The 18,507-nt window shown below is 42.3% G+C and overlaps 1 protein-coding gene across 1 annotated transcript; it reads left to right on the top strand.

Moving 5' to 3' along the window:
• On the top strand, positions 1–17,956 carry hdac11 (histone deacetylase 11; the record flags this gene model as incomplete). The annotated part of the gene is made up of 9 exons (XM_079297166.1): positions 1–82; positions 2,118–2,218; positions 3,043–3,159; positions 6,104–6,146; positions 7,040–7,116; positions 8,273–8,335; positions 12,874–12,970; positions 15,059–15,237; positions 17,711–17,956. Exons 1-9 carry the CDS (start codon positions 7–9, stop codon positions 17,954–17,956), a joined length of 999 nt encoding a protein of 332 aa, XP_079153292.1. The 5' UTR covers positions 1–6.
• Between the last annotated feature and the right edge of the window lie 551 nt (positions 17,957–18,507).

Below are 18,507 nucleotides of genomic sequence, written 5' to 3'. Positions count from 1 at the left end.
TACAACATGACCTTCATGGGCCTGGAGAAGCTCCATCCGTTTGATGCAGGGAAGTGGGGGAAAGTCATTCACTTTTTGAAAGGTAAGAAAACAAGAGACAGAGCGGCAGATGCACCCCCCCCCCCCTCTTTTTTTTTTTTTACATCTGTAGCATGTAACAACAGCTCTGTGTTCCGGTGGAAAGTCCAAGAATAAACCAAATAGTTCCACAATGCAGCAACTAAAGTTAGTAAATAATAAGCTAAATATAGCAAAAATGTACTATTATGTGACGCTAAAAACGTAAAAAAAGAAACCATACCCTTTGTAGCATTATAATAATGTTAACAATTATGTTGCTGTGGAGTATGTGCAGCGTATGCTGAGTGTAGACTGCTCTATCTGCATCTTGTAAAACTCAATGTTACTGCAGTGAGTTGTCAGTGTTAAGTTATTGCACCATGTTCATCACTTTGATCCGACTGGTTTGTATTTTAATCGACAGAAAAGGTCAAAAGGAAAATGCTCTGAAGTAATGTTTGCAGTGAGGTTGTGACAGAATGTGGTGTCACTAAACATGTCATTCATTTAGACGTAAAGATTTATATCAAATGATTTAAATTTGTTATTACACAAATATGTAAATAGTGTATATGTAATTATATTGGTCTGTCACCCAGCCCTATTTCTAGGACGAATGTATCGTCAGTGCTGGGTCTGCTTTCATATACGGTTGTTGCTCGACGAATAAAACAAATCCGACGCGTTTGATATATTGGCCCATTTATGTTTTTTTAAATGTATTTTTTAAGGATTCCTGAATGTCTTGGCAGGACAGTTCAGTTGTACGTTTCAGTGCCCCCTGGTGGAGAGACTATGTAATGGAACTAAGGTTGTCATTGTGACGTACAGCTTACATGTTAGAAAGAAAAACCCTGTGAGAAAATATACAGACGTCAACACGAGACGTGTGAAACCAACGTTATGATTTGAATATAGATCCGATTTCTGTTTGTGGGAGTATTGTACATGTAAGTGTGTCCTGTATGGGCGACTGTGGCTCAGTGGTAGAGCAGGGTCGTCCTTCAATTATCGGGGGATCGGGGGATTATGGGGATCGGTGGTTCGATCCCCAGCTGGTCCATGTCGACACACCTAACCCCAAACCCCGTAGCTGTGTCTCCAGTGTGTGATCGTTAGATAGTCCTCCTGATGGGCAGGTGGCATCTTACGTACAGCTACTGTAAGTACGGTCCATCTACCATCTATCATATATATATATATATATATATATATATATATATATATATATATATATATATATATATATATGAAAAACTGTGACCAGAAGGATGTGCGAGGAGAGAGAAATAAATAAATGATAATGTTTGTGAGTAAGTTCAACAACTACTTGAATAAATAATACAGAAAAATATAAAAGCAATTATAGTAAAGAAAATAAGTAAATGACTGACTGACAAATTACCTTAAACATATCCTTGGCTGCAAGTTTTAATTCAGATTCATTGCTCCGATCCGATTTTTACATTATTTTATGAAATTGTTCATTCATTTATGGCAGTGGAAAGCCAGCGAATTCTTGAGCCGATGACAACAAGACAAGAGACACATTTTTAACAATGACGCTTTGTGGCGCAATGCTCTTTACCGAGTTGTGTGTTTATGTGGAGTAAGAGTCACGGGTGGTGGGAACGGGACGCCAATGTCTTCACAGCGTAGAATTGTAACGAAAGTCGAGCTAGAGTGACGTAAAAGCGGCATTAATTCTAAAATGACTTCAGAGGTCGCATTGAGAACAATCGGACCTATTTCGCAAATGGAAAAGTCAAAAAAAAGATCCGATTCCATGTGATTTGTGCTGTTCACACTGTAATGGTAACAAATCTGTCACATATGTGCAAAAACCAGTTGTACTTTGTGCTACTTTTTGCCTGCAGTATGAATGTAGCCTCTGTCTGTGTGCGGTGTGCATGTTCTCCCCGCGTTGCCGTGGGTTTTCTCCGGGTCCCTCGGCTTCCTCCCACATTAGCCTTGTGAAAATTGTTTTGCGCAAAAGTTGGAAAAGAACTCCTGCTCGATCTATGTGACTCCTAATCAAACGATGCCTTTTGTCTCAGAGGAGCAGCTGGTCACCGACGGGAACATCGTGGAAGCGCGTGAAGCGACTGAAGAGGATCTGCTGGTGGTTCACACCAAACGCTACCTCAACAGATTAAAGGTTAGTTTCACCTCAACACCGCCAACCTTCAGTGCACCTCTCATTACCACAGCATGGCGTGTTCACTACAGCTCATCTCCTCTATTACATGCATCGCTCAGTCGAACTTGAAGAGCTTCATTAGTTATTACGATGACATGTTGCTGTATGTTCCCATGTAGTACTGGCATCAATGTGATTCAAAGAGTGTGTTGTCTGGGGTTTTCTCTGTTTGACTTTTTTTCCTCTCATGTTGCAACAGAGCAGAGAGTTCTCATTGAAATGCCCTGGACTCTCCCAAAAGGGAGTTCGTCCTCATTCAAATCAATCATGTCGAGCATATTCCGACCAGTACCTCTCTAGGTCATTTGAGTCAATAAGAACCGTCCCACTTTTAAAGGAACAGTGTGTAGCATTTAGGACCATCTATTGGTAGACATGAAATATAATACAATGTTTTCTTAAGCATGTAATCACCATTCACCATACAGTCAGTGCTGTTAACATCTCGTAAAGGTATCTTGGTATGTCTTGGAGGGCTCAAGAGAGGGACCTGTTGTGTACTGTGTTATGAATTAGCATTCCTCTGTGCTATCCTGTTCTCATGTGAGAGTCGCGGCTCAAGACTAAGCCCACCGGCAGCATTGTCGTGCATTCCTTTAGTCAGCTCGGGTACACCTTTTATATCCAAACCCTGGTGGGCTCACATTGAAACCCTCTGTTGGGCTTTCTGTGCTTTTCCGTCAACGAGGTCCATGTGTGGGTTTGTTTCCCTGACAATGGATAGAGTCATAGCACAGATAGAAGGTCTATGTATATACTGTGTTTATTGTGTTCTCTTTCAGTGGTCTCTGAAGGTGGCAACGATCACAGAAATCCCACCTCTGATGTTTCTGCCTAATTTCCTGGTGCAGCGGAAAGTGTTGAGGCCTTTGCGGACACAGACTGGAGGAACAATAATGGTAGGTTTCTGAGAGCCCCATTCTCTTCATGTCTGTAGCTTGTAATATTAACATGTTTTAACCCATCTTCCCTTTTAATTGCCCTCATTTGTCATAAGAACACATGTTCTGTAGTGTACCGCTATCAAATACAGGCGTGATCCAGTAGAGTCTCTGTTACCTCTGTCACAAAATACAAGCTTCTGCAGGTGCATCACAGATCACATATGCAGCTTCCTGCACACAAACAGCATCATGAAATTTAGATCATTTACATTTAAATACAGATTTTGTAGGGATTTCTACAGCTTTTAATTTCTTAACACATTTTATGCAATCTTGCCAAAAACCAAATAAAGCTGTGTACCCGCTTCGCAGCAGCTGAGTTGCAGATTACAGCAGTCTGCTGATTACGTTAGCTGCTAGCCAAACACACCTTCCAACACCAAGAAAGTGAGCCATCTTACAGCCGGTGATGTACGCAACCAACGCGTTCTAAAGCTTCTTAAAAACACTTCATTCTAATTCAAAAACTAAAGGCAACGTATGCAAGCAATCGCCTAGAAGGCGTTGTATGATACACTTCATACAAACTAGCCAAAAGTCAAATCAAACTCACCAAGCTGTCTAACCGCGTAGCAGCGGCTGAGTTGCAGAGAGTGTACGGTAGCTCCGTTAGCTGTTAGCATTGAGGCCAAATCCACATCAGTCCAGCACATGGTTCACTCTGCTGGTGTTGTGTTGAGCTCCATAGGCTGGTTCCCACCAAACACTGCTTTATCTCTCATGAAAAACACGTCTTAGACAGGCACAATTTTTTAAAATTGCTTGTCTCTAGAGAGGACATTTAGTCCTAGATACGGTGCAGGAGACATTCACCTTGTTCAGTCAACCGTTAGAAACTCTACATCACCTTCAAGCTTTGTATGTGATGATGAAGATTTAGCAACAAGGTTTGATGTCAAAACAGTTCTGTAGACTTTAATTTGATGTTTCATGCAAATGTTGTAAAGTTAAGGGGAGTGAAAAGTAGTTGTTTTGTCCTTGCTGATAGAGGATACCCTGAGGCGGGACACAAAGTGTGTGTGTGTGTGTGTGTGTGTGTGTGTGTGTGTGTGTGTGTGTGTGTGTGTGTGTGTGTGTGTGTGTGTGTGTGTGTGTGTGTGTGTGTGTGTGTGTGTGTGAGAGGTGAACACCTGCGAAGAGGGGGAAGCCTGTTGAGGGAGAATGACTTCCATGGAAAAACTGTAAATTGTTCCTTTTGTTGGAGCTCCACAACCACATATAGTGACTAGAAATGAACAAGTAGGACCAGGACCTTCCAAGATTGCTTGGAACGTCCTGAAAGCAAATCAGAAGGATGGGTGATTGTGAGGCAGTTTGCTTGACAACAGTCGCATCCAGGGTTTTTTTTGACAAATGTGGCAACTATAAGAGATCTCGTAGAGTGTTTCCCAGTGACGAAAAAGCAACCATATTCATCTTGCAGTGGTGACACAACATGCACTTGGAGAGGCCATCCGGTCATGAACCTGTCGTTATGTCAGAGAAGAAGAAGGGAAAGTCTAGTGCTGTCTGATTTGCAGTGGTCTAAAAATGTGAGGTGTCATGACTGAGTAAAGAGAGATTGTTAAAGGGAGAACAGGTGTGGGCCAAGGACAGAGCCCTGAAGTACGCCAGGGGAGAGAGTACATCAAATAGTGGATTTTATCCCTGTTATTGTGCCAACATTTTAACAGAGTAGCTTGTGTTTATCCCCTATAGTAAACAGGAAGTGATTGTGTTGTCTTGATTTGATCAGCGCCTCTCATCCATGTAATATCTCAAATGAAGTGGATGGGTTGAATATTTGTTGAGGGTTAGTTTCTGAGTTTTCTCCCACGAAAAATCTTGATTAATATTGTGCTCTTTGTGCAGTTTACTTTGTTTCCAGCGGAGCATGAGGAGAAACTAAGAGCCATCTCTGCAAATGTTGTTATGCAAAAAGGAAGAATGAGGAATAAGGAAAATAGGCGGGAAGCTAATGTGACAAAAGTACGGCTACAGACTTGAACGTGCGTTAGCTCATCCGTATTATGCAAATATGGCACATTGTATGTTGTTCTGTGCATACATTCGATGTATTTCAAATGATATCCAAAGGTCTTTTCAGATAAGCCCCGGTGGTTCCTTAACAGGAGCCACAGGAGTCATGCTGAGCCGTGCACATTAGGATTGGGGTTGATCAACCTGTGGAACAAACCCTGCCCGCCTCTTTCTGCTGCTCGAGATGTCCTTTAGGAAAAGTTACCATACACTGTTGTTCTACACGTAATTGTGTGCACCTACCCTTACATTAATGTAAATTGAGCTACCTTTTGCTAAAATGTTCCCCAAATCTGTTCAGTAAAATAACTTTAAATTGTACATGTTCATTGGGGGTGAGCCGGAGTGGTCGACGATTCAATCTAAGGAACCTGAGTTAACTGCCAATATTGGACCATAGACTGTATAGAAGTGGACGTAGTCACCGTGACGTCACCTATTGGTCTTGTTTTTTCGGAACCTTAAGTGACACGACAGGGTGGAGGGTTAAAGTTGTCTCCGGTTCTCTGTATGCAGATTTAGAAGCTCTGTACCTTCATGGTCGGAGGGCAGAAAAACAGACGCAGTGGTAAACACAAACAGAATTAGAAGTCTTTTATCGGGATCAGTGCCCTGCATTGAATAGCAGCATTTTCAATGCATCACCTTGAGACATGCTTATAATTTCAGAGTTTTTTGTTTTTTTTGTCGTTCAGTAAACACGATTTATTTCTCGTGAGCGCAAAAGCCATTTAATGATTGTTGCTGCATTTTGTGGTTAACTGGGAAAAGGTCATTTTCTTTGATACATTTATATTCTGTTTCACTCAGAAAGAGTCATCTTTATCCATCTGTCTATGTTGATTTTGAGAATTGAACTGAAATATTTTGTCTTCCACAGGCAGCAAAACTGGCTGTCGATCGAGGATGGGCTATAAATGTCGGTAAGTGAGTTTCTGTACAGATACGCTTAATATATAAACTGGACGTCCAATGTTCCTGTCAGAGTACATTTGCATCCTACAACTTTTTTGCCAAATATGTTTGTGATGGAATGTAATTGCTGCCATTTTAAAAGTCTGACGCAAGGCTGCAACCTTTTTCGTCCAGATCCCACTACATCACTGAACGTCTTTTTAGAGTTTGAGAACGGTTCCAACACATTTGCCCTGCCATCAGAGGCCAGGTTGATCAAGTATCATCCTTTTATTATATGTGCTAAGCAGGGGAACAAAAAGAAAAGCTGCATCAGACTTGTACTTTGCACCTTCTGTTGATGAATGGGGGGGGGGGGGATTGTTCTGCACCAATAAACTATGAATATATATAAAGGCTATTCAAATGTGTCTGACATCTGCATATTGTGTGCCTCAACACTACGAGGACGTGGAGGTTGAGGCTGTTCATGGAGGCCAGCCAATGAATGGTAATCATACTTCACCCGTGACCTTCCTGGCCTTCATTAAAATTCTTCTCTTTTCTCCGGTTTAATGAACACGAGCACAGCAGGGCAGAGGGGAGTATAACTCTTAACCTGAATGAATGGTTATCATCCCAATTTAAAAAAAGTCTCTTCACGGTTTTCTCATCCGTGCTCTGAACATCGGTGCTCTTCAAGCATTTTAGTCGCGTTTGAGCGGTCACGTTGTGGTGTGAATACATCCATTGTGGTACCACAGGGGAACAGCACCAATTTTCATCAGCCGCAATAAACTCAATAACAGCCCCGGGACCAATTACGGTCGTTTTAGAATAGTAGACTCCTTTAGATGTGCAGTGACCTGCTTGGCTCGTCTAATGCCCCTGACATTGAGCCGGTGGATTTGCTGTTTCCCAGGAGGAGGCTTCCACCACTGCTCCAGCGACAGCGGAGGGGGCTTTTGCGCCTACGCCGATATCACTCTGGCCATCAAGGTAAGGCTGAAGCCCGACCGGGCATGATGTTTGCTCATTGGAAACATTCATTCAAACAATGGCTAGTGGCTAAGCGTTTGATTAGAGGTCTTATTTGATTAAAGCGAGACCACGTGACTGTTGAAAGAAGAAATAACAGTCTTCCTCTTACGAATGAAAAAGATACATTCAATAGAGTTCTGCTGCTACAGCCTCACTAAGTTGTTTTCATTCATTAAAACTGAGCCGTTAACTACTAGGAAACTTACGGTTCATGGTTTGTGTGAAACTAACGTTAAAACTCATTCAGTGGTTGCCGAGCAACAATAACAATTAAAAGGCAGCAAACTGCAAAAAAACATCCAATGGGAGTATTAATATTATATTAATAATAACTGTACTGTTGTGTCAACCCTGTTCCAAGATGATGTCACATTCACTCCTGAATGTTGGTCACCGGGTGCATGCGGCAAAAAAGCTTACAGGTTCGCTTAACCTTCCATGATTTTGGACCCATAAAGCATCGTCATTACAGACATGATTAACTAAGCGAAGTCCCCACACACATGAACGGCACAAACATAATTGACTCATACAAATGTGAGACTTAAAAGTGGTAATAGTCTATATTTAATGCACGGCAAAATACATCTAAGTAAGTGAAAGAAACAATACATTTTACAGCTGTATCCTTGATGATGGTATATAAATATTTTTGGGCCGGTGGGTGTGACATGATTGTGACTTTGGTCAAAATTGCCACACAGCCCAGCGCTGTTCCTGGGGGCTTGGTCTCACTTATCCTAGAACTGCCACAGTGGCTGCTGTTCAGCCAACGTTACACAATTTGGCTTTCTTCTTTTGTATTAATGTTCAAAATCCTGCAGCTGATGGGCATCATGCTTTGCACGTTCGAGTTAAAGCAGACAAAAAAGAAAGGAGTCGTGTGTTTAAATGCACCGATTGAAGAGGTTCCGTTCAATAAAAGTCAGAGTAAGACCGCTAACCAAAGGCTTGATATGAGCTTAACCAGGTTATTGTGGACATCTCTGCACTTCTACTCAAATGTAATTTAATATCTAAAGTGAGGTTTACTCTGGAATCCCTTTGAAAGAATCCAAACTGTGAGTGTTTCATCTTCAGAGAGAAAGCAGACATTTTCCCATCTGTCTTTCAGTTTCTGTTCGAGAGAGTGGAAGGCATCTCCAGGGCTACCATCATCGATCTGGATGCCCATCAGGTGAGCCGATACCATCCCCTCGCCTCTCTCTCGCTGTGTCAATGTGCATCGCTGCTTAGGAGCTGACATTGATGACCAAATACCCCCACTCCCACCCCCTGTTACCACAACGCCAATCAATCAAGCTCCCCCGCAGGCCAAATTGGCCCTTACTGTCATATTCAGTGGAATGTATCTGAAAAGATCTCCACTGGCAGACAGCTGAGTGCAGGCCAGGTTTGGGTAATATTGGACGATCACTGGGATATCTGCCGTAATGTCAGCTACTTGTATGTTTGGGCTTGTTTACACTGATGTGTTTTTGAAAAAGAGGCTGCAGTAGTACTTTTGCGATTTAATTCATTGTTCGATATGTCCTGTAGATCCATCACATTTGATCATCATTCGGTGTGCAGGGATTTATAGTTGGACACAGTCCTATTGACCAATGTGACGGTCTCCCATTGACTTTAATTAAGAAAAGATCTGTTGATAAATTCCCTGTTGTACCAATGATAATTCAAATGTTTTTTTTTTAATCCAGCAAAGCCAAAAGAAACTCCTGAAATAAATTAAGACCTTTCACAAAAACGAAAATCTTTATCAAAAGAAATCTGAGCTGTGTTTGATTCTTTCTGAACTATAAATACAAAAAAAGCTTATCACCCATTATGCTACCAGTTGAGGATCTTAAAATGTCATCTTTGTCCTTTCCTTGGCTTGAATTAAGTCATTTGTGCCATTGTTCATGCTGTACTGACTGGGGAAACTGTACTCTATGACTTTCTCAACAACTCAGATGATTTACTTGGAGCTGTGCTGAGGGTTGTAACTTCTGTTTCAGTTACAGTTGTCTGTTCATTTGAGAATCAATTCTCAGGTTTTGTAAATATATTGCCATTCAAGCCAATAATTTGTATTTTTTTCGTGGCCTGGAATAAAGATGAAAATTTCGTCCAACGGCAACTGTACATTATAAATGGGTTGCATTAGCAGAAGGCCTGTAGTACTGCAGCACAGCTAAACTGGGATAAGCTTCATAACCGGGATACTCATGTCCATGTTAACACACCCATTGATGAAGTCTCAAGTTTCCCAAGGTCAATGTCTGTATTCCAGGTATACAGCTCTATTCATTTGGGGCTATGACTCATTGGTAATGATGCACCTTTAGCTATTGACACAAGCAGGGGATCAATACAGATGCGGAGTAAATAATTCATGAAGAGCAAATCTGCATGGAGATGGGCCTGAAGTGCCCCTCTCAGCAGATAATTGTGAACAAGAGAAATATTGGAGATATGCAGTAAAATCCTAATTACAGCCCCGAAACATAACACTTAAAGTTCTCTTGCCCTCATGTGAATTAAGATTAAGGCCGAGACAGCTGTGTTGCTTTTTTACCCTGTCAGCAACAAAACAATAATGATCCATTTTTGGTTCAATTTATGACAAGCTAGGCTGGATCCCTGCCGTGAAGGCATATCTCTGCCTGTCTATTGTGAGCAGTGTATACAGTGAGAGTGGGTTCAGGCACCCAGAGGATGATTTTATGACTCAAATACATTTTTACTTCCACCGTGACAGAAAATGTAACTCTTCACCTAAATAAAGGCAAACAGTGATAGTTGACCTTTCCATCAACACTGGGGGAACAACACACATACCAATACTACTCACTGTTTGTGTATGGACTCACTTCTGTGGCACATTCTAGGGTGGTAGATATCAAAAAGTGTCTCTAAAATTCTGTCCAGTTGATTTATGGATGAATAATCAGTGGAGAATCATAACAATAGCAATAGACAGGCTTACTGAATTGTTTGAAGTTTTACAGGAACTTGTGTAGCTTCAGGCACAGAGAGCCAATGAAATATGATATTGAATGGTTCATAGATAGGTCCATGAGTTTCAAGGCTTATCGGACACCAAAATAACTGTGGGTGAAATCCTTCGTCCTCCATCTCAATTATCACAAGGTGAACTCAGTTACTTTACTCGTGTGTCAGAGTAATCTTGAAAGAAAGTGTGCCCGTACATACTTGACTGGAAAGCAGCGCATTACCAGGGGATGTTGCGTTGTGTTGTGGTGAAAGTTAAGTTAAGTTAAGTTCACCCTTTTCACCTCAGCGGGGGTTCTCTGAGTCTGAACCCCGGTTGTGGTCCCATTAAAAGAAATGGGGTTGTTTTTTCAAACAGTGCAAATTTATGTCTGGACTTGGAGGGACAACGCTCACCTCCACCATCATGAAAACACCAAATGAGGGAATATCTTCTCCTGGAGATCTGGAGAATCCATGCTAAAAAGCACTGAAGCTGTTTTTTGGAGGCTTGCAGTGAAACGACACCTTACTTGCACTCACACCTTACCTTAATCGCAGATTAGAGAACTTCGCTTTCTCTGTCAATATAGCAGTGAGAAATGAATGCTTCAATTGACTACATTTACCACCAGCACTGATTGGACGTTAACATAAAAGGTGCTAAATTTCCTTTTTTAAGAAAGTCATTCAGTGTATTCTACTCACTGTCTTGGATGACAGGGCTGGTAAAAAAATCATGATCAAACATCATTTTTATTCTATTTCACTGGCATTAATGCCATCATGAGAATACAACATTTTACTGTGTGATCGAATGTGAGCTGGTTGAAGAGTTACCATGACACCAAAACAACACAGGCGAGGAAATAGCCTCAGTGCGCCTTGAGAGAACACCAGCCCTCTGTCAAGGATAGAAATAAGCAGGAGGAGAGGATAGCCCAACATTGTCGGATGAACCAGTGAAGTGGTAATAGCCTACATATGTTAGAACTTGGTAAAGGACTGAGGGAAAGGCCTGTTTGAGGCAGCATTGAAGGCTTTTGGCTGACACTAACAAATGGCAGTGAAACAGCAATGTTTCATTGTACAGTATGTGAGGAAGAGGATACGACTAATACGACTTCAGGCAGCAGGAGCTCAGGCAGCATATGAGCTGATTTATAGTCTCAGGCTGTCTTTTAGAGGGTGTTGATTTAGTCAATGTCTCAAGTAAGCCGGTACGAGCCGTCAGTGCAGTATGAATTTGTTGGTTCGTCCATGCAGTACACTAAAACCAACACAATACCCAGAGTGGTCGATACCCGTTATATGGACTAGAGACATACTGGTGTCTTAGTTTTACTATGTACTTGGGTTAAGCAGTCCGATGGCAACAATGTAGAATCCAATCCAAAACAAGGGAGAAAATAACGGCAATCCCTGATGTTTACTTCAGGTAAATACTGCTGTTTATATCTCTCTGCCACATAAAGTTAGCTTCGTATTTATGCATTCCATCTGTAAACATACACTTTATTTGTTAGGAATGACCTACAGAGCCCAGTGAAGGCAGGGCTCCATACCATATCCAAATAATAGTTCACGATGATGATCATTATCATTGGTGCCTCCTTCAAAGTCTCCAAAAGCCAACTTGACGAGTGAATGTTGAGCAGTTGGGAGTGTGTAGGGAGGCGGACCCTCGTGGACACTATTCTGTGCGCTAGGTTAAGGTGCGTACGCCTTGTTTGTGGGGGTTTGTAACGAATCGATAGCGGATTATTACAAAAAAGCATTACGAAGAGAGCGATGAGGAGGCTGTTGAGCCCTCTTTTTTTCTTGTTACAACAAGGGAACGGAAGTTACCATATTTGGACTGCGAAGGAGTAATGCAGTGACTCTGCATACGGCTCTGTAAGCAACCTGTTGGAACAGAATGCTGAATAATACCTTGTTAGGCAACCAAAATGTTACAATTAACTTTCATGAAGTGAAAACACACTGTGAAAGGGCTAAAGTTCTAAGTTGAAAGTGTGGACAACTCCCAGACTGAAAAAACGCTGTAGTAGCAAACTGTCAATCACAAGGAAGCCCAAGGTAGCAAGGTAGCCCCGCCCTAAAGTATCCCCTGCTTTATGGTCTATTTGACTCTAAATGGACCATCATTTACGAAATGAACATCATGCTGTATTGAAGAAGACTTGAAACTAGAGATTGAGATCATAAACTCATGTTTACAATGTTTGAGTGAGGAAAAAGGTTAATTTTCTTATAGACTTCTATACAATCAGCTTTATTTTGGCCATTAGAGAGAAGGCAAGTTTCAGGATTGCACCCAATACATAGCGTGTGAGCAGAAAAGAGGCCTTTGCCACACATCAAGAACCTCAGTTTCTTCAACGAAGATTGACACAAAGGCAAAGGTTATACACTGCATAAAAATGCCAGGTGCAACCATGCTCACTGAACTTATGAAATGATTCCACACTGCAAACTGGGTCTGCTTGTGGTCTAATGCCTACAGGTTTCGATTTGTTGTTGTGCTTTTAGGTACATTGCAGGGGCAATGGAAAAAATCTGATTCATCCAACTTAGGTCTGCTAGAGTTTCGAATACTTTTCAATTAATTGCCCAATCCTTCACAATGGCAGTATTTTGTAATGTCACCTGCAAGATCAGATGTCTTACATTGCTGTTGTACACAAAGTGCTTTTGTTTTGTTTTTTTTACGAGTTTTGTGTTTACACTCTGTCGCAGGGAAACGGACACGAGCGTGATTTCTTGGACGATGGGCGAGTGTACATCATGGATGTGTATAATCGCTACATATATCCTGGGGACGGGTATGCCAAAAGTGAGTGATCGCACCATCAGGTGTTTTCTCATGGCCGCTTTTTTTCCTCTGTGTTCCTAAAAAGAGTAACCTTTTGTATTGCTAGAAATTTGATATGGTTGATAGGAAAGTTCACCCTATATCAAAAATACATATTTTCCCTCTTACCTGTAGTGTTATTCATCAATCTAGAGTTTTGGTGTGAGTGGCAGAGTGTTGGAGCTATCTGCTGTAGAGATGTCTGCCTTCTCAACATAAAGGAACACACGGCTTGTGGTGCTCAAATTGCCAAAAAAGGCCTTTTAAAAACTCAACAGCAATGTCTCTTTCCAGAAATTACGACCCGTTTACTCAAAATAATCCACAGACAGTGTTGTACGGAGTTTCATGTAGGAACTATTTTCTTTCAACCCTACTACACCTGGCAACGGTATCACTCCGCAGAAGGAAGCGTGTATCTGTACTCGATACAGCTAGCTCACCTAGCATAAGCGAGCTAGCTAACATTACAGTTAGACCGAGGAGGATACCATCAATGTATACATCTCGCTCTGTCACAAGCATAGGCTGTACAAGAGGTGGACGTAGTCATGGTGACATCACCCATTGGTTTGTGGACTGCAGTTTTGAAGCCTCAAGTTTGGCAATTTGGTCGTCGCCATCTTGGCTTTTTGCAACCAATGAACGATAGTGGCAGCGACCTGTCAAATAGCAAAACCCTGCTTTTTGGTCTATGTGACTCTAACTGGACCATAGCGTACTAAATGAACATCATGCTGTATTGAAGAAGACTTGAAACTAGAGATTGAGACATACACTCATGTTTACAATGTTTACTGAGGTAATAAATCAAGAGAGAAGTAGAGTCATTTTCTCATAGACTTCTATACAACCAGACTTCAGCAAGAATGCAGGTTTAAGACTCGTCCATGAGTAGATGCACGCTTCCTTCTGTAGTTCGGTAGAAAGAGAATAGTTCCTACAGTTCATGATACTGCTCACAAAAAGGTCTTTGGATTAATTTAAGGAACCGGGTCATGATTTAGCTTTTTTAGCCCTTTGAGCACTACAAGCCGAAAGCAATCTTGTTCTCATATATTAAGAGAGAAGGCAGACGTCTCTACGTCAGATATCTCACACCAACACAATCTAGACTGATGAGTAGCACTACAGGTAAGAGGAAAAATGTATATTTTTTATTCTGGGGTACTTAATGTGTCATGTGTATTCTGCTCCACACTGCTACTGATGTCTGGTTGGAGGATGAGGTTGGAGTGGAGGGGGCCCCCTCCTCCAGTTCTGGTCCCTGGATGTCACTCAGTGCCATTTTTACTTGTGCTGTGATTTCCCTCTGCACTACCCCTAGCTCTGTTAGCACTTAGCAGGAAATCTGTCACACAGGAGTCCACACAACACTATAATCACGGCTTTTATGCACACTAATCTGTCACTACGTTATAGCTGATCCGACAGCAACCACATGTTACGATTGCGCCCCAATTCTAACAACTGGGGGACGAAACGTCACAGTTAAGAAAATTCTCCCCTGTCCGTCGGCTATCTGTCGCTCTGCAACTAATTGAATATTGTAATCGTCTCTACCCCTCAATAAAGTGACATAAAATGTACATCCTGGCTTGTTTAAGATAAAAAAATACTCCATTCTCCATATTTTTTCTCCAAGACACAGTTATTTCCTTGTGCTTTCACAGACCAAAGCTTATACTTGTTGGACATTTGTTTTTTTCCTCTTTCAAGTCTTCTTGGAAAAATTACCCAGAAATCGCTTTCACATGCTATTGCATTGCTCTTTCCCGCTTTGGCAGATAATACTGTTTGAATTTTAAAACATTTGGTCTCCTAATTACCCTTTTTCATCATTTGCCATTAATTATTTGAAATATTCATTAAGTAAAGCGTTGCGTCAGATTTACACAGCTGTGTGTTCTATAGATGGAGAAACACAATTACCTACCTGAATATTCCATAAGAATTCACCAAGCAGAAATTTGCTTTGTAAGCCTTTACTCTGCCTGATGCAGGAGATCTTGCAGATATTATTAGCCTTCCATACCTATGAGGGTGTTCGTGATGTCTCCGTTCCTCCAGGAGCCATAAAGAGGAAGGTGGAGCTGGACTGGGGCACAGAGGACTCTGAGTACCTCCAGAAAGTAGAGCTCCACACCGATGGGGCGCTGAACGAGGTCCGCCCCGACATCATCGTCTACAACGCGGGCACGGACATCTTGGATGGGGACCCCCTCGGAGGACTCTCCATATCACCACAGGTGCTGCATCAGTACACTTCACCCAGAATGTTAAAGTTGAGCAATTTCTTTCACCGACAGTCTAAAGACCATTAGAAAACAGTTTGAACCACTGACATGACCCATGTTGGGCGCAACATCACAGTAAGCAACGTTAGGAGTTGAAACAGATCGAGTAAACACCAAGTTACTTGAATGGCAAACTAAATAACACAAGTTAATGACTTAATTTAAAGCTGCGGAGCTCCCGTCTGTCGCTATTCAACAACAGTATGACAGTTGTGTCCTGCAGTGTACACGTAGCAAACAGCTGCACAACTTCCAGCCTCCTTAGAGGACACCATGAGTCGGACATTGAATTCACTTTTAATCAGAATGGCTGTATCCTTCAACAGTAAATAACCTGTATTGTTATTGAGTGCAAATCAGGTTACTTCACTCTTCCGACAACAGACCTGTGTTATCTAAAATAATTTGCACACCTGATCTACATGATGGACTGATGTGTAGTTCACCCTAGCTAACGTTAGCCCAGCTGCTGGAAAAAGTTGCTCAGCTGGTCAGAACTCCGACTTTACACTGCACTCGGAGCCGGGGAGTGTGTCCCTCACACAGTTCACCACGTTTGTGTGGATAACGTCCAGTTTGGCGTTAGCATGAGCCTCAGATAGCTGAACCACGCAGCCACCAAACAACAACTTGATGCTTCGGAGTTGGTCAACAGGACGGCCTCAGCGAGCAGAGCGAGGCACGCCACGACTTCTTTCTTCCCCGGATGGCAGGGTGGTGTGTTTGTTGTACAGTTGGTCATCTTCTGCATTATAGGGTCATATGTTCAATCTGTTAAATTATTAACGGCAACTAACTGATAATCCATTAATCATTGACATCCCTAGTTTCTTCACAACGTTCTTCTGGAGGTTTGGTTGCCATTACATTTGGTTGCATTTAGATGTCATTACATACAGATATGAAGGGTGGAAGAAATCCCCAGAGAAGACAACTGTTGATGAAACAGTTCTTTATCTGCAGTGCTGCGGTGGCAGGAGAAGCGTCTGAATGTGGAGGTGGCAGGCTCAGCTGTGTCGGGTCGCGTGAGCACTTTGTGCAGCTGATTTGTCAGGAAATCTGAAAGCATACTGGGAGCAGATACGCATGAGCCAAATGTGGATTTATTACTTCCTGTGTGCAGATATACCCTGCTAGTGATCCCGCAAATTCCAGAGAATAATTGGAGCAAATAAGGCGGATCTGCAGAATGCGTTAGTGGGGATGGTATGCTGATGTGTGTTGCAGAGCTAATTTGGGATTTTGGGCTGGTATATGGCCTGAAATAGAATTAAAAAAAAAAAAAAAACTCTTGTTGCAGTTAAGTAACTGTTATTTAAAGTTGTGGTTAAACATGTGTTTCTGTCATGCTGAATAATGTTCGAAATCCGTCATTGTGCTACAAATTGCTCCCTAATCAATGAGATTTTGGACACAAGCTGTTCCCACTTTCAATCCCTAGACGAACACAGATGAGTGGTTCTTTCCTGAGAAGTTTGCTGCTCCGCAGTGGAGCGGTGAGATGTATGAACAGGCCTCCCCTCTCTGCTCAGGGGAGGAGGGCAGCGTGGGTAAGCATTTGACAGAAGCCTGACACAATTCAGATAAGTCACTGGTGCTATTTAACAGGGTCGGGCCGGTGTCAACATTTTAATAACGATTTGATATTCAGCCGAACACAGGACAGGTAAACCAAATTACCAAACTAGGTGGAGCAGCTTGTCAAAAAAATGAGACTGGCTTGTCCACCTTAAAGGACAGCCCATCATGGGCTGAAGTTGTCGCTTACATCGAGGCTAACCCTGTTCACTTTTTCAGCAGGTGGCAAGCAAGACACGCAAGTTCACTAACGTTACGGGCCGCAATATTCCGAATCCCTCTATTGCGACTACCTAACCCTAACCAATCCCTAATGCCTTAATCTAACCAACCGGTTCTGAAAAGTGAAGCCAATGCGGAAGTGCCTTAAACCTGCATTCTCTCTAATGTCCACCAGGGGGCGACTCCTCTGGTTGTATAGAAGTCTATGAGAAAATGACTCTACTTCTCTCTTGATTTATTACCTCAGTAAACATTGTGAACATGAGTTTATGGTCTCAATCTCTAGTTTCAAGTCTTCTTCAATACAGCATAATGTTCATTTCGTAAATGATGGTCCATTTAGAGTCAAATGGACCTAACCAATCTAACCCAAGGACATACTAGCCAATCAGAGGCAGAGTAGGGTGGGTGATGCCTTCGTCATAGCAGGATTTGTAATTTAGGTTACGGGCCGCTGGGCTTGCAATGCAATGGCTGGTGGAAACCCGTCGTTGTCCTCACCCCAAAATAAAGACATGAACCTTCTGGTAAACCAACACGACCAACACAAACTGAAATGGACCCAACTGTACCACCCAAGGCCCTGTACTGACCGACCAGATCTCTTCTCGTCCCTCTCTGCCAGGGCATCATAAAGAGAGACGAGATCGTGTTCAGGGCCGCCAGGAGACAGGGCATCCCTATACTCATGGTGACATCTGGGGGGTACCAGAAGCAAACCGCCCGCATCATCGCCGACTCCATCCTCAACTTGCACCTTCAGGGCCTGATTGGAGCAGAGGCCCTGGAGGGGGAGGGCTCATCGTCATCGCTGGTGACCAGTATGACGTTTAGCTCTGGATCCGTTGGATCGAAATTCACTGCTGTCTGAGACGCTGTCATCCTGGCGTTAACACTCACATGTGCGTCATCCACAGCTGTGGCGTTTACCGGCACTCAAGTAACTTTATATTCAGCAGTTCTTTGTGTTTATTTGAGAGTTGTGACGGGGGGGGGGGGGGTACCCAGCGCTTGTTTGCACATTTAGACTAACAAACATTTGTTTTGGTAATTTTTTACATTTTGAATGTATAAGTTGTGAATCACTCAAAGGGAATAATCCTTCAGAGCACTCTCCTGATTCTCCTCTGCCACAAAAAGACTTCAGTTGGAGAAAGATGGGATTTATGTTTAATGGATGTTCGGGCAGCGTTTTAGAGAAGTATTCTGTCATCTCAGGAAATGTAATAATGACATTTGTGAATGATGCGATACATTACAAGTTCATGAAATTGTAAAGAGGTTTGACGTTCTTACAGATACATGGGAAAGCCCATTAGTTATGAGGTGAGACACGAGAGGATTGCACATGGAAACTAATGTGATCGAGATATTTAACGTGCTTACAGGAGACGATGTCTTCTTCATTCCTCATTGACGTTT

This window comes from Melanostigma gelatinosum, assembly GCF_949748355.1.
Source record: "Melanostigma gelatinosum genome assembly, chromosome: 3".
In the NCBI taxonomy this organism is placed as follows: domain Eukaryota; kingdom Metazoa; phylum Chordata; class Actinopteri; order Perciformes; family Zoarcidae; genus Melanostigma; species Melanostigma gelatinosum.
The sequence above is the reverse complement of the archived record's forward strand: the minus strand, read 5'-3'. Positions and strand labels throughout refer to the sequence as shown.